General features: G+C 40.1%; 1 protein-coding gene across 3 annotated transcripts in view; it reads left to right on the top strand.

Moving 5' to 3' along the window:
- The window catches only part of LOC125011573 (tight junction protein ZO-2-like), a 35,779-nt gene extending 21,467 nt beyond the window's left edge, over positions 1–14,312 (top strand). For 2 of the 3 annotated variants that reach the window (XM_047590761.1, XM_047590762.1), the window contains exons 9-21: positions 1,714–1,838; positions 2,047–2,110; positions 2,574–2,724; positions 3,690–3,798; positions 5,172–5,391; positions 6,271–6,455; positions 6,654–6,749; positions 6,850–6,929; positions 7,742–7,952; positions 8,066–8,166; positions 9,375–9,593; positions 10,664–10,746; positions 10,956–14,312. In XM_047590761.1, coding sequence (XP_047446717.1) covers positions 1,714–1,838; positions 2,047–2,110; positions 2,574–2,724; positions 3,690–3,798; positions 5,172–5,391; positions 6,271–6,455; positions 6,654–6,749; positions 6,850–6,929; positions 7,742–7,952; positions 8,066–8,166; positions 9,375–9,593; positions 10,664–10,746; positions 10,956–11,097 — 1,786 coding nt within the window. In that variant the 3' untranslated portion in view covers positions 11,098–14,312. Of the gene's footprint in view, positions 1–1,713; positions 1,839–2,046; positions 2,111–2,573; positions 2,725–3,689; positions 3,799–5,171; positions 5,392–6,270; positions 6,456–6,653; positions 6,750–6,849; positions 6,930–7,741; positions 7,953–8,065; positions 8,167–9,374; positions 9,594–10,604; positions 10,747–10,955 lie in introns of all 3 variants that reach the window. The other variant, XR_007113206.1, reaches the window with a different exon arrangement.
- Positions 14,313–14,448: the final 136 nt, after the last annotated feature.

The raw sequence follows: 14,448 nt of genomic DNA, 5'->3' as shown, positions 1-14,448 counted from the left end.
TATGACCACTGACGGGAGAAGTAAATAACATTGACCATATTGTGGTAATTCAGTGTTTTGCTGGTAAACTTTTGGACCTGGCATTCATTCGTGTTTATGTTACTTAGACATGTACCACCCACCTAGAGCAGACCAGGTACCCCCACCCAATAACAATGACACTTCTTGATGACCCCAAACCGATCAAGTATCTGTGGGATGATCCACAGAGGACCGTCCCCTCGACCCATAGGACCAAAATCCTGTTTTCCAGACACCACAGGACGCCCTATTCTTCCTCATGTGCATTAAATCACCCACTACTTAATGATGGCTGCATTTCACCTGGAGCACAACACTCACAAAACAGATGTTCTCGGCTGGACTGATTAGATTAGAGTCAAAACAGACGACGGACAGATTTATTTGAAACTCCTTCTGTGCAGATGCAGCTTTCCTGTAATATTGTCTCTCTCCTGCGTGAACTAATTTACCATAGCCATGCTTAAAATTAGTTTCTTTAGAGCAAAGGTGTCATTATCATTATAGATCAGGGCGCATATGCAGGCTACTTTGATCTCAAGGGGGCAGGACCAGTATCATGATATTATAATAACCTATAAATAACGACAATAATAACATTTTACAATTTTTAAGTGAAAGAAACTATCCTTCAATAAAAAAAGAAGAGCTAAAATGTCTTGAGAAAAATAGGTGCAGTTTCCACACATTGCTGCCATCTGCTGTTTAGTTCTGGGTCTTAGCGTTGTGTTATGTCCGCAACTCTTAATTAAAACGGCACTTTTCTAGCGGACGAATTAGGAATAGTAGTTTATTGACCCCTTCATGGCCTACGTCACTGTGACGTCACCATGTTAACTGGAGGCAGAACAGAGGGAAGCTTGAGGCGAACACTGTCGCTTTCAACCATGAAAAATGTCGTCTTCTTGTATTTTTTTGGTGCCAAATCCGAAAAATCTAAAAAGTTTTATTACATACCAGCCACTGCCAGATACAGACAACTTTTGTGATTAAAAGAAAGGAAAACATTATGGGTTAAAATAAATTATGACTGAAATTATGTTAAGTTAATCATTATTTGGAGGATTCTTGATACATGCTAATGCTAACCACAAGCTAAGACAACATTAGTTGTGTGTTTCAGGGGCGTCCAAGCAGAAGTTGCATTTGCTACATTTCCCTCCAAAGTGGTTCCACTTACTTCTTGTAATATCTTTGTGGGGAGGCTTCACTTGATAAAGACAGACCGGCCTTCGTGTCCTCCTTTGGTTAATTCCTCCACACAGTGAGTGAGAGTGTAGGTGGTCGGTGAATATAGTCCCATCAGTCAGTCAGACACTCATGGTCTCGGGGAGAGAGTATATTAGTATATTCTCTAAAATTTGCATTTTCCTCGTCCATTCCAGTTGAAATAGTCCATTGAAATACGCTAACAGCCATTTACAGAATATAATGTTACAGATTTTTGCCTCCAGCTAAGCCCCGCCCCTCAAAAAACGTCACACTGTTTACAAACCGTGAAGGGGTCTATTGATTCATTGAACATTTTCAGTTAACTCCTCTTTGCACATTCATCCCACGGACAAGATCGGATCCTCTTGGGGCCCAGATTTGACCTGCGGGCCATATATTTGACAGCCCTGCTCTACAGTCTCTCATCCTGTCATTTATCTGTGTGTGTGTGTCGCTGTGTGTGCGTGGCGGGTATGACAGACACGAACCCATGAAGACCCAACCCAAGGCGTCAGCGATGGCCTCTCCATTCAGAGTACCCGAAGAGCCCCAGACGTCAAGTGGTGAAGTGGACGCAGATACGCCGCACATAGAGGAGCCTCCAGGTCACCAGTCCCACCACACAGTCCTCACACTGATTCTTTTAATGTTGAGAGAGCACATGCGTATTGGGCAGTAAACATGTCATTACTGCTTTATTATATAAGAAAAATCATTGTCTAAACTCAGAAATTCATCCATTTACTAGAATAAACTTATATGACATGTGGTTATTAGCTCAAGGCTTTTAACACTCCTGATTTGTTTACATAGTCGCTGTAACAACGACGCCAAAGATTCTCCTCAGACCAAGTCCGGAAGAGGAAAAAATATATGGGTGAGTATATCTTTTTATCCTTTCACAATTTCTTTCTTTCTCTTTCTTTTTATTATTTTGGTAAATGCATAACAATTTGAATTCAGTGCCACATCAATTGGCATTTTGACAAATTTCTTCTCCGTGACGAAGGCAGCTGAAGCGAATTTAATTTGTATTTTACCATTTTAAACTCTCAACTCTCAAATTCTGACTCCGGTTGGCTTCATCTGAGTGGAAACCATTGCATTTTATTTACAGTGCAGCCTCAGGAGACATAGTGATGGAATTACACTCACATCATCAAACACAGAAATAAATAAATAAAGAGCGCAGACTTATGTATGAATGATGACACATCCCGCAGGCTTTACAAGTATCTAACGTTTGTCTGGACCAGATTTATATAGAAACTCTGGATATTTGTTGTGTGCTTTTGGTGTAAGGGAAATCTTATTAATGATGACATGACGGTGTTTGTCAGGCCAAACACAGTGATGGTGAATTTCCAGAAAGGAGACAGTGTCGGGCTGAGGCTGGCAGGAGGAAATGAGGTCGGCATCTTTGTCGCCGGCGTCCAGGAGGGGAGTCCTGCTGAAGTGGAAGGCCTGCGCACCGGTGACCAGATCCTAAAGGTACTCAGTTCGTTCCTTGTCTTTGTTTACATCGTTTTTTGAACATGCAAATCTATATAAAATCTAATCTCCTGGTTAGATTTTTTTTTTTTTAATCTGCATTCATCAGCGTTTAACATTTATGTCATTTTTTGAGACACTGTAGCTGAGTCACTGTATTTTTAGAATTCTACACTAGGATGGTTACGGTTTTTCAGTAGTTTCAAAAAACATCCATGACTTTGTCTTCACTGTCAACAGCCACGTTTTCAGTCTCTATGTCTGTCCACCAGTGCCATTCTCACTGATGAAATTATTCAGAGCCCAGAGGTCATGGTGACTAGGATTTAATTCTTGTAATCGTGTCAGAAATGCCTCAGTGTTTTTTTTTTTCTTTAAAGATTTGGCTCAGATATTCATTTGGAAGCCATCAAAATCTTATCAGTCGTCTCTATGTACAGTGGGTATGACGAGTCCATGCATTCCTGGTAAATCAGCAGGTTTTTGTGATGTAAAAAAAAAAATCTAACAAATTTAAATGATATCAGATAATTTGTAGATTTATAAAAAACATTCCGGATTAATAAAAAGAGGAATAAACTACATAAATACCACTGAAGCAGCTACTGATTTTATTACAGTGCTTTTATTTATTACAATGCTCTGGTCTTTTTGCCATTTTCATCACAAAAAGCTACAGATAAAGACTTTTTATACAAACTTTACATCATCTGACTCTGGACCAACAGAGATGTAAACTGCAACAATTTCAGACACAGCAGTTTCCATGTTTTCAAGACTTTCTGGAGCATTTTAATCCTTTAAATTAATGAGCTGAGCCTGAGAGGAAAGGCTGACTCCATTAAATTTACAGTGGAGAAAAATTACTTTACCTAAATAAAATATTCACATTATGCTTTTTTCCATAGTTTCTACAGGACTATTAAACAATCCTAATTTTGCTTACCTCCACTTGTGCTTTGAAGGTGAACAACGTTGATTTTCAAGGTGTATTGAGAGAGGAGGCAGTGCTCTTCCTGCTGGACATCCCTAAAGGGGAAATGATCACAATCCTGGCCCAGAGCAAACCTGACGGTAATACATGTCCTCTAGAAACATCACTTAATGCACAGTTCTTCTGTTGTCACTTTAAATTCTAATTTGAATGAGATGCAACCTTTGCTTTTGTTTTGTTTTTTAAAAAAAGGATAAATATATAGTATATTCAGTATATTATGACCAATATTTCACCTTCACACACACAAAAAAATAGTTTATAAAACAATTTATTATGTAATTTGCCAACTTGATGTATTTTCAGCTGCTACAAACTTTCTTTCCTCGAATCTTTTCATTCAAGGGATTATTTCACAGTATATTACAATTTAAGTCACCATAAAAGTGTTTATATTATGCAAAAGCAGAATTTGAAATGATGAAATCCTAATGTCCTCTAATGTGTACTTGTGAATTTGTTAAATTTGCATGTCAAAGCTAATAAGCAGTACCAGTACATAGCAGACAAAAGTGTCTCCTTATGAGGACAAGAAGTCTAAATGAAGACAGAATGAGCTGCAACAAACCTAAAACGTAATGTCCCCATATGAGGACGTTGGGTCTAATATAATTGCAGGTTGTTTGTGGTGTTCTTTTTAAGTGGGGTTTGTGAGAGTTGAATCATATATAATATATGAAGTGGTAATGAGATATAGTACCTTTTATCACGTTAAACAAATAGGATGTACAGATGACAGCAGGAGGAAGTTGTCATGGGCAACAGGCTGCTTTAAATTTGTCATGCCCTCATGAGAGTAGCATCATTACTCTTATCAAAGTCTTTGCAATTAACTAATAACAAATTGTAAAGCTATTGCCTTAAGTGTTTGCAGTGTGACCACATTTAATAACTAATAGGTTGACATTGACTATTTTCAGGTGATATAATTATTCCTCCACGTTTCTATGACGTCTCACAAGTTTATATGTTCCACATGTTTATGGACAGGATGTGGTGAAGCCAGAGAAATGAGGGTGTCCTGTATGGGATATGTGTGGTCTTGTATATGTCTCTGCCTTTTGCAGATGATGTGGTTTCATAACACCATGAACTTCAGCGTACACTGTAGTGCTTCATAAGCTGCAAACTACCCCATCAATCATGATGAGATGAGAGGTTGTGGTGCTCGGCAGGAAAACTCTCACTTGTAGAGTTGGGGTTGACTTGTTGCACCAAGCGGAGGAGTTTAGCATAGTTCATATGTGGCAATAAAGTGGAACAATAGATGAAAGTGGAGATTGGTGCAAATGTTGTCACTGTGGTGAAGAGGGAGTTGAGCCACAAACATTTCAGTTTATCATTTATCAATCTACATTCAACATTTACTCTTACTGCCTTCTTTTCCTACATCAACAGTTGTCTCACTCTTTTTAATCCTTCATCTTTACCTCTAATTTTCTTGTCTTTTCAGTCTATAACGATATCTTGGCGACGGGCCGTGGTGACTCCTTTTCCATCCGCACCCACTTTGAGTATGAAAAGGAAATTTCTCAGAGCCTGGCTTTCAGCCTGGGTGACATTCTCAAGGTGGTTGATACCCTGTATGATGGCAAGCTGGGCAGCTGGCTGGCAGTCCGTGTTGGCAAGGACAATCAGCTCCTGGAGAAGGGCATTATCCCCAGCAAGAGCAGGTAGGGCCTGGACTGTGATACTTTGCCTTTCCACACTTCAGATATGTCCAGACAGCACCTGCATTTGTAGCACAGTGACGCCTTGAGGAGCCAGTACTTATTCTTCTTTCCCTTAAAGTAAAGCTCTGCAACAATGAGATCTATAAACTTGACCTGAATACATATGCTAAGAGCAGACAGCTCATACTCTGCACTGCAGGCATGTATAGCCTGTATAAAACAGGCAGCAGGTCAGCACCATCGGGAGTTGGACCGTTGCTCTTAGCCGATTAATTCTTCAAATGAAAGTGAATTGCAGTTGGGCGTTAAATCAGGGTCATTTCATGTTGTTGACTAGTTGACGTGATGCTTATAACACTGTGTCACAACTCTGTCTCAGTGTTGGCAGATGAAATCACCAGGGAAATGACAGATCATCGTACCAGAAGCTTAAAATGATCATAGTTTGAGGAACATTATGGGGGTGAAGAGGCTTATGGGATGGTGGATGGCTGTGCACAGCACTATTTGATTCCTTATTAAAGCCTGAAGTAGTTCAGTTCAGATTTATTGCCGTCCCAAAGGAAATTCAATTTGCAGCAGACATCAGAGACACAGTGGACAAGGACAACATCAGATGACATCAACAGAACACATTAATCACAATAAAAGTAGTAAAAATACTACTAATAAAAATACTATTTATAAAAACGTGACACATTAAAGTGCAGGGTAGAAGTGCAAACAATGCATAAAGTGCAGAGTACTAAGAATCTCAAACATTAAACCCATTCTAGTTTGGTTGACAGTAAAATAGCAGTAATTCCGACTGCTACTGGGAAGCTACGTCCGATCTGATAGTTTGATGACAGTGACTAATATATTATCCTCCCCCGTCAGAGCGGAGCAGATGGCCAGTGTCCAGAGATGTCAAAAATCTGTTGTGGGTGATCGAGCTAACTTCTGGCGGTTGCGAGGCCAGCGTTCGGTGAAGAGGAATGACCTGAGGAAGAGCAGAGAAAGCCTGAGCAGCCAGAGCCCGACCACCAGATTCCCGGCATATGAACGAGTGATTCTCCGCGAAGGTGGGTGAAACACCTGCTCTGCGGTGATTTATCCCCCAGTCCAGTACCAATCTAATATTCAATATAGGTCAATCTGAGTCCATATTAAAATTCTAATCCCTTAGTTCTTCTCTACTACTACTGTGTACCTGTTAGCTGTGTGAGCCCCTTCCTTAACCTCCCTTTCCCTTCCCTCTACATGTATGATCAACATCGCAGCCGGTTTCCGACGACCCGTGGTGCTGTTTGGCCCTATCGCCGATGCCGCTACTGAGAAGCTGGCCTCCGAAATGCCCGATCTGTTTGTGATCGCTAGTGAGTCCCAGCCTGTTCACACGTGTATGCGTTTCAGTCTTTTTTTCCCCCACGTGAAAACATAAAACACTGCCCCACTGTTTCTCTGTTGTCGTGTTAGAAACCGAGCCAAAGGACGCCGGCTCTGACAGGACCATGGGTATCGTTCGTCTGAAAACAATTCGGCAAATCATTGAGCAGGTACTTAGCGCCTACACTCAGTCACTCCATGTCACGACCAATACATTCATTGGAATAAAAATATTTAGAAATGAGAGCATTTCATTCCCATGCACCCCGATGTAGCTGCTCGGCCTATGTACTATGTAAATCCTCCATGAAGTGTATAGCAATGCTTCCATTGGGTTATAAGTTTGATCCACTGGCGTCGTTAGGCCTATTGTAGGTGGCCTGAGGCTGAAGCTGAAGCCTTATCCAATCCACTCCACTTGTTCATATGTAGAGCGTCCACATCACTGGACATCCAGTCCATGTTTTCCATGCGACCTTGCTCCAGCTAGCTCCCCAGCTAACAGCAGAAAGCCTCATATAATTAATGAACCAAATGATCCCTGTTTGACAAAAGTGTTAAAAGATACATTCCAGCTCTAAAAGAACGCTGCTGCTTAGCTTGCTAGTTAGTCTGAAATGCATGGTCCTGGTTGTTTACAGAATTAAGTGAGCTTTTTTTTTTTTTTTTCTATCTTTGCTGTGACTTCCTTCGGGAACATCAGCTGTGTTTCTCACTTTAGGCGTGGATGCACACCGTGAAACAGGAGCTCAGCTCATTCACATGACGTACGAATTAATACATTTTCAGTCTCTGTTAGCTGTTTCTGAAATTTTGTGCTCATTCGCTTACATCCTGTGTAACTCCTGGGGGCTAAACCTCCCCTGTCCTTAAAACCTAGTGACGCCGCTGGTACATGTGATTGACAGTGTCATCGAGCAATTGACAATTTTGTCACGTCTACACTTATTTTGTGTCTCTCTCTGTCCCTCACACTTAATAGGACAAGCACGCCCTGCTGGATGTGACACCCAAGGCGGTGGACACCCTGAACTACACCCAGTGGTATCCCATTGTCATTTTCTTCAACCCGGATAGCAAGAATGGCGTCAAGGTCATGAGGCAGAGGATCATACCCAACTCCAACCGCAATGCCCACAAACTCTATGAACAAGCCGTCAAACTAAGGAAAACCTGCTCCCACTTATTCACGGGTACAGTCATACAGAGATTCAACCATTGGAAAACTCTAGTGCTGTAGCTGTGCATTTTTTTTTTTTTTTTAATATTGAATTGTGTGCTGAGGTTGGATGGTTTTCTCGTCCAGACACCATTGATCTGTGCTCTGCCAACGATGCCTGGTACGGCAGCGTCAAAGACTCCATCCGCAGGCAGCAGATGCAGGCTGTCTGGGTTTCTGACGGCAAGGTAAACACACTCACACACAAACACAACATGTTTTACCATTACTGCAGCCTTGTGCTGCCTGGGAACTGAATGCATTTAGAAATATCCGATTACCAAAATGCATCACGTTTAGTTTAGTGCAATCTAAATACCAGGTTTTGCTTTGGGCATCTGCATGTTTCTTAAATTTAGTAAACTGCTGAGGTTGTCGTCTATGCTGCAGACTGACACTTGGTCTGGAAACCATGAATTCTTAATAAAAGCCAATGCAAACATGATGGGAAAGTTCTCTCAAATAAATGATTCAGTTAATGGACAAAACCAAATTGTTTCCCAAATTGGAATTTGAAAAACAATTTCCATAAATGGGAAATGAAAGCACGCTTTTTTTTTTTTTTTGCTTTTCTTTTTATAAAGAAAATCTCCTTCAGAGCCATTTCAGTTTTTAATTCCCTATCCTTGAGATTGTGTGCCTCATATTCTACCAACTGCAGTCCCTTAAATAGTCAGTGCAATTCCCCGATGATGTATCCTGTTCCTGCAGAAATGATTGTGTCAACAAATCCAAATATGCGAGGCTGCAGCAGCTGTTTGTGCTGTTTGACATGGAACAGAGTTGTGGAGCACTGAGTGACTAAAAAACAGAACATTATGAACTGGAAGGAAGGTATTGGTGCAGGATTATTAGTCTAACATGGTTTTTAGTTTAGTTGGGACATATTCAATTGGCAACTCCAAAACTTTTTATCGTTATTCAGCCTCAGTGCATCTTAACTCCACTCCGACTCCTGCCACGTGTCAATCAAAACCAACTAGCATTAAGTGACTGTGGGTTATAAAACCCTTTATCACAGGGTGAGTGCAGGTTCCGAGTCCTTGCAAAACCTACAAAAATAATTTCATAGATAGTGGCAGCAATACACAATTAAAGACATAATCTTTGGAGTAGATTAATGTCTGGGTTCGACCAATGCAAATAACAATTAATATGTATAATTTGCTAAATGCCAGGTAACAGATTTTGCTCTTTCCCGTAGCAACAGTACCAACTGAATTTAGCCTGAAGGTCTGGCATGGGGAGCATTTTTCTGTGAGAGCGCTACTTCAATTTTGGTAACATCCTTTGGGGGCCATGCTAAATTATTGACCATTTTAATGCAGCGGCAGCGACTGTCTCCTTCTGATGAGGCTTAGTGATGGTGCTGACGTCCGCCATGTGTCTCTTTTAGTTGGAATCAGAAGAAAGTGACCTGGAATGCCAGGTCATGGAGGATCTGTCCTTTCTGTCCACGATGTCGACCGACTACCTCAGCATAGACAGTCGGCTGGTCACCAACCCCGACGAGGTCACGGACGAGGGAGGCGTCTACGCCGACAATGAGCCCGAGGGGGGGGCGTTTCACAACTCCGCCATTAGCCGCTCGTCCGAACCTGTCACAGCTGAGGAGGTGAGAGTCTAGCATTCACATACACACAAACTCACGTTGTTGTTGACACGCCCATTCTTCCAACAGGCTCACTCACAATTGTGTTTGGTTGATACTGGGCTCTGTTCTACCTCCAATATTTACAAAAAACATGGGATTATATGTTATGTTTTGTAAAACAAGCACCATTACGGATTCATGCTTTGTAAATGCTTACTACTCATTTCCAACTTCCCAACAGAGCAACAGAGTGTTGTTTAAGTCTCTGGAGATCGGTTAGCTGACAAATACAATATAAAATGGCCAAAATATGACTTTAAATTAATATAATATTATCTTAAAATATGAAATATCATAATATTATCACTTAAATATGACCATAAATCTGTCCATTTCCCTTCACTTCATACTGTCAGGTAGAACAAGCCCCATCAATCTGTCCTTATCCAATCCATTCCACTGATTAATATTAATTTAATTCAAGTAATTATTAATAACAATAATAATAATAATATTTTTCAGGGCTTTTAAAACCACTTACCGGTAGGGCTGCTTCCTGGTTCTGTTGCCACTGCTAACTGTCAATCATTGTGTCATATCTTTTTGCCCAAATGTCCAAATACCTACCTAAAACAACATCAGCATTACATTAAGTTCCTGAGGGTTGTTTCAGTTTGTCCCATTCACTAACATGGAGGGGGTGGAGCTTATGACCTATACCGCAGCCAGCCACCAGGGGGAGCTCTGCTTCCTTTGTCCTGGCATCTACTTTTCCTGCCGTCTGTGGCACCACATGCTGATGTATCGTTGAGCACGACACTGAACCCTAGAGCTTGGCACTGATGTGTGAATGAGCACAAATGTGTCAGTGTGCGACTATTAAGTGCTTTGTGTCATTTAACATTCACCAGTTTACACAGAATGGCCCCATTCTGATATCCACATAAAGCAATCTATACGTTCTTCTCCTTCTTTTATTCACTTTCTTAACCGATCGCGGTGTAAACTAATTCTTCTTCTTTTTTCTGACAGCAAACTGAATGCTGATTGGATACCTGTCAAAACCACTTTCATCATCTGTGTATTTCCAGGTTGAAATAGCTCAGATGCACCCAGACATCTACGCTATTGTGAAGACTGCCAAGCTGAATCACGGTCACCCACAGCTAATTGGGTAGGCTTACCATTTTTTTTCCCCCTAGCTTTGTTTTGACTGTGTTTCTACGCTTATTTGAATGTTTTGTTGTTGTTTTTTTCCCTTTTTGTAGCATTTGTGATCTTGGGCGTCATGCACGAGCCATGGGCATTCACGGATTTGATCTTAAATTGCTTGTATGCACAATATAGATTGTTTTTATATAATTATTTTCTGTGCCCTTGCAGCTCCAGCTTCTGTCCTGAACACACCCCTCCATCGTCCAATGAGGAACATGCCTTCAACCTCAGTGAAGAGGAGGGAGAGGAGGAGACGCTGGCCGGCTACTACACCATAGACTCTCACCATTACCAGGACACTGAGCTTTAGGGTCACAGCCAAGCAGCATTTCATGGACACACATACGCGAATGCACTGCACACGAGGCGTGCTCACTTATCTACCAGTCATTCCATCTCGCCCCTGCACAAGTCCACTGCTGACTTTAAAGTGACTCATGCTCGTTTGATACCAAGGACACACACACACCTTTCCCGAAACAGTCCGTACTGTAAGTGGATGACACGCGTCACTTTGCTTTTACGTCTGTAACTTTTAAGTGTCAAAACCGAGTGATCAGGAAGCACTTTTTATATTCTCGCCTATGCAGCTCTTTCCGTTTGTGCACAGCAAGTGAAACCTTCCACTGCCACTGAGTTTTGCTCTCACAACAACCACAAACAAACAAAAAAAAAACAAAAACACAATGCGCTTTATCTATGGCCTTCACTTTTTAAGGTCCTATTATTGGAAATTATATCCAACAAATGTATATAAATGTCTATACTCTTCTATAATCTTTGCATTCCTTCCTTTATGATAGTGCCTGTGCATAAATATAGTATCTATATATCTATATATCTATTTATCTATTGAAGTGCCTTTTACTTTCTTTGTCCTGTGAGGTTTGGGTTGTTTTTTCGTTTTTTATTTTTATTTTTTTTACCCAGGCCACACTAAATCCTCTGCTGCTAATGTTATGTGTAAGAGAGCTGATACTGTTCAGGCTCTGGATTTCCATGTAGTCCAACTTTAATCCACTCTTCCCCGGATGGATCTCTAACTCTTGTTTACACCTCCTGCAAGATTTCTTTATTTTCCTTGAGCAAAGCCTCACACTTTGATAGTCTGTCTCTGAAGGAATCCCCCTCATCCCGGATTATAATGTTGGTTCGAGCCCGTCTGCGTCGGATGCTTAGTTTAATTGCATCGGTGCCATTTTACTGTTGCCGGTTGTTGCGTTCTTCACATTTCAAACGCACTGTTACGATGAAGTTTACATTTTTCTTTACAGAAAAAGAACTCATCCATTTGTTAGTGTTATTAATGTATTAAGTACTGAAATGTTAGACATGACCATATCCAGATTCATCATTCTTTAACTTTACTTTCTTGCCCCCCACTGTGCATTATTACTTCTCTGCTCTGGTAAAAATGTGTTGAATTTAATCTGGAAATGTCATTCAGGAAACACAAGGATCTGAATTCACCTTGAGCTAAATGACTTATTAAGTAATTTGATTCACGTAATATTTAAATAACATCATATTCATGACTCCTGCAAACACACACGAATCTCGGTCTTGTCTCCAAAAAAACACACGGACAAAAATGTTATTTATTTATTTATTTATTTTTGTCATGTAGCTGTAAAAGGTGCATCAGCAAACGGACACCACCTCCATGGTAAAGCACGGTGGTGGCAGCATCATAGTTTGGCTTTAATGAAGATCATTGGAATTATTATGAATATCTCCAAGGGCAAGTCTGTTCTGTTGTCTAGAAATCAGACCAAGAGCTTTAATAAAACCAAAGTCTTGACTCAGCTTATAATTAGTTCGGGAGTTTGCAAACCTATGACATTTCCTCTCTGGGATGTTTTGCTTCGGAGTTGCACAAGTTTTAATATTTACATTAAAAGGTTCGAGTTATGATATGATTTCTCTTTGTTTGTCTGGTTTTTACATCACAAACGCCTGCAGTTTTGACTTTCTGTTTACTGTAAGTATTTATTACAACGCACACTTTTGTAAAATCGTATGCGATGTGGAGGTTGTTTTAAACTGCTAAGTCACAGGGTATAAATACACAAATGATCATCAAAAGTGCAGACAATGTAGGAAATCAAAAGTAGAAGTTTCAGAAAAGTCATTTGATGGTAACGTTGTCCATCAGTCAGCAGATGCCATTCCACGGAAGGAACACGAAGCACTCAATGTTCATGCGTTATCCAACAAAACATGTCAAACTTTACTATATCCACCTTGTAATTCTGTTTTCCTTTTATTTTACAATCAACAAAATGCAAACTCTAATTCATTCATTGCAGTGTGCGTGAGCTAAGACTCCTGGGACTAAAGGGGTCCTGACTAGTTTTAAGAGGGGAGACTTCATTTCAAATAAAAAGGAAATAATTATATTAACATAGAACTATTTTCATAAGAAAGAGTAACATAAGAGATTTTTTTTTTACATAAACATAAATTACATGAAAGCCGAAAGCAGAAAGTAGACTTTTAAACTGGCAGTACCGTATGCGTATAGTACCGCCAATACTACGTGGAAGAGTATTGAGGTTTAATTAATAATTAATACTAAGAATATAAAATTGTACTGTGATTATTGTTTCAGTTATATCATGTTGGACTGTTGCGTGTCAACAGTGGTGTGGATATTGTCACACACTGTTGCCTCGTCAGCTGAGGGAGCGATGTTTATTGGTCATTAATCGACGCTTTACTCTGCCATCTAGTGGTAGCGGAGGTTAAAATTTATTTATTTATGATTATTATCTCTAGTTTGACATGACAAACTGTATCGACAGTAACAAGCTACAACGTCGCTAATTACCAAGTACTCATTTGAGGATTATTAATGAAATAATCCCAGTGTCCACATATGAGGACGCCGTTTTTTCAACTTCTACTTCCTGTTCAAAGATGATGCTTAGTTTTTATACTTAGGTCGTACAAATCCCAAATACATTGGAGAGATTAAAATTAGATCAAGCTCAGGTCTCAGGAGATTATAGCTATAGCTTTCCATGACATGTACATGAAGACTGATTCTAGTTTTTACATATTATGCATACATTTTCATTCAACTCTTGGTTATTCCAGACATTGTTTCTTACTTATTACTCTTAACTTATTACTATAACGTGTGGAAATGTCTTTCTTTTTAATGGTGCTGCTCTTGTGTCAACTCAAATTTCCTCATATGGGGGATCTATAAAGTAGATGAGTGGTAATAAGAGGTTTAGTAAAAATATTTTGTCCCACAACCAGGGGAAATAAAAAAACACATTTAGGTTATATTTTCACATGTTTTATTTTTCGCAAACTTTTGTCCCAAAGTTTCATTCCATGTCAGCGAATGTTTCGTCCCTAAGTGGCACGTATGGGGGAATTTAGAGACAAACACATGAAAGTGAAAGAGTCAGGATAGAAGGCAAACTTAACAGATTTATTTTACACATTAACTGTGGGGAAGGATGGGACCATGCGGTTGTGCCAAATAAATAAAAGGAAATACAACAAGACGAGGCCTGACTAATGAATTTCTCTAAAGTTAAAGCAGTCTGCACATTAAGACAGTTGTGTTTGTGTAACCGGACGCTGTTTGAGGCAGGATTCGATCCACGCTCTTCATATTTGAGGAACACACTCGTCTTGAAACTTC

The sequence above is a fragment of the Mugil cephalus genome, chromosome 8 (assembly GCF_022458985.1).
Source record: "Mugil cephalus isolate CIBA_MC_2020 chromosome 8, CIBA_Mcephalus_1.1, whole genome shotgun sequence".
Classification (NCBI taxonomy): Eukaryota; Metazoa; Chordata; class Actinopteri; order Mugiliformes; family Mugilidae; genus Mugil; species Mugil cephalus.
This window is presented reverse-complemented; position numbering and strand designations above follow the sequence as displayed.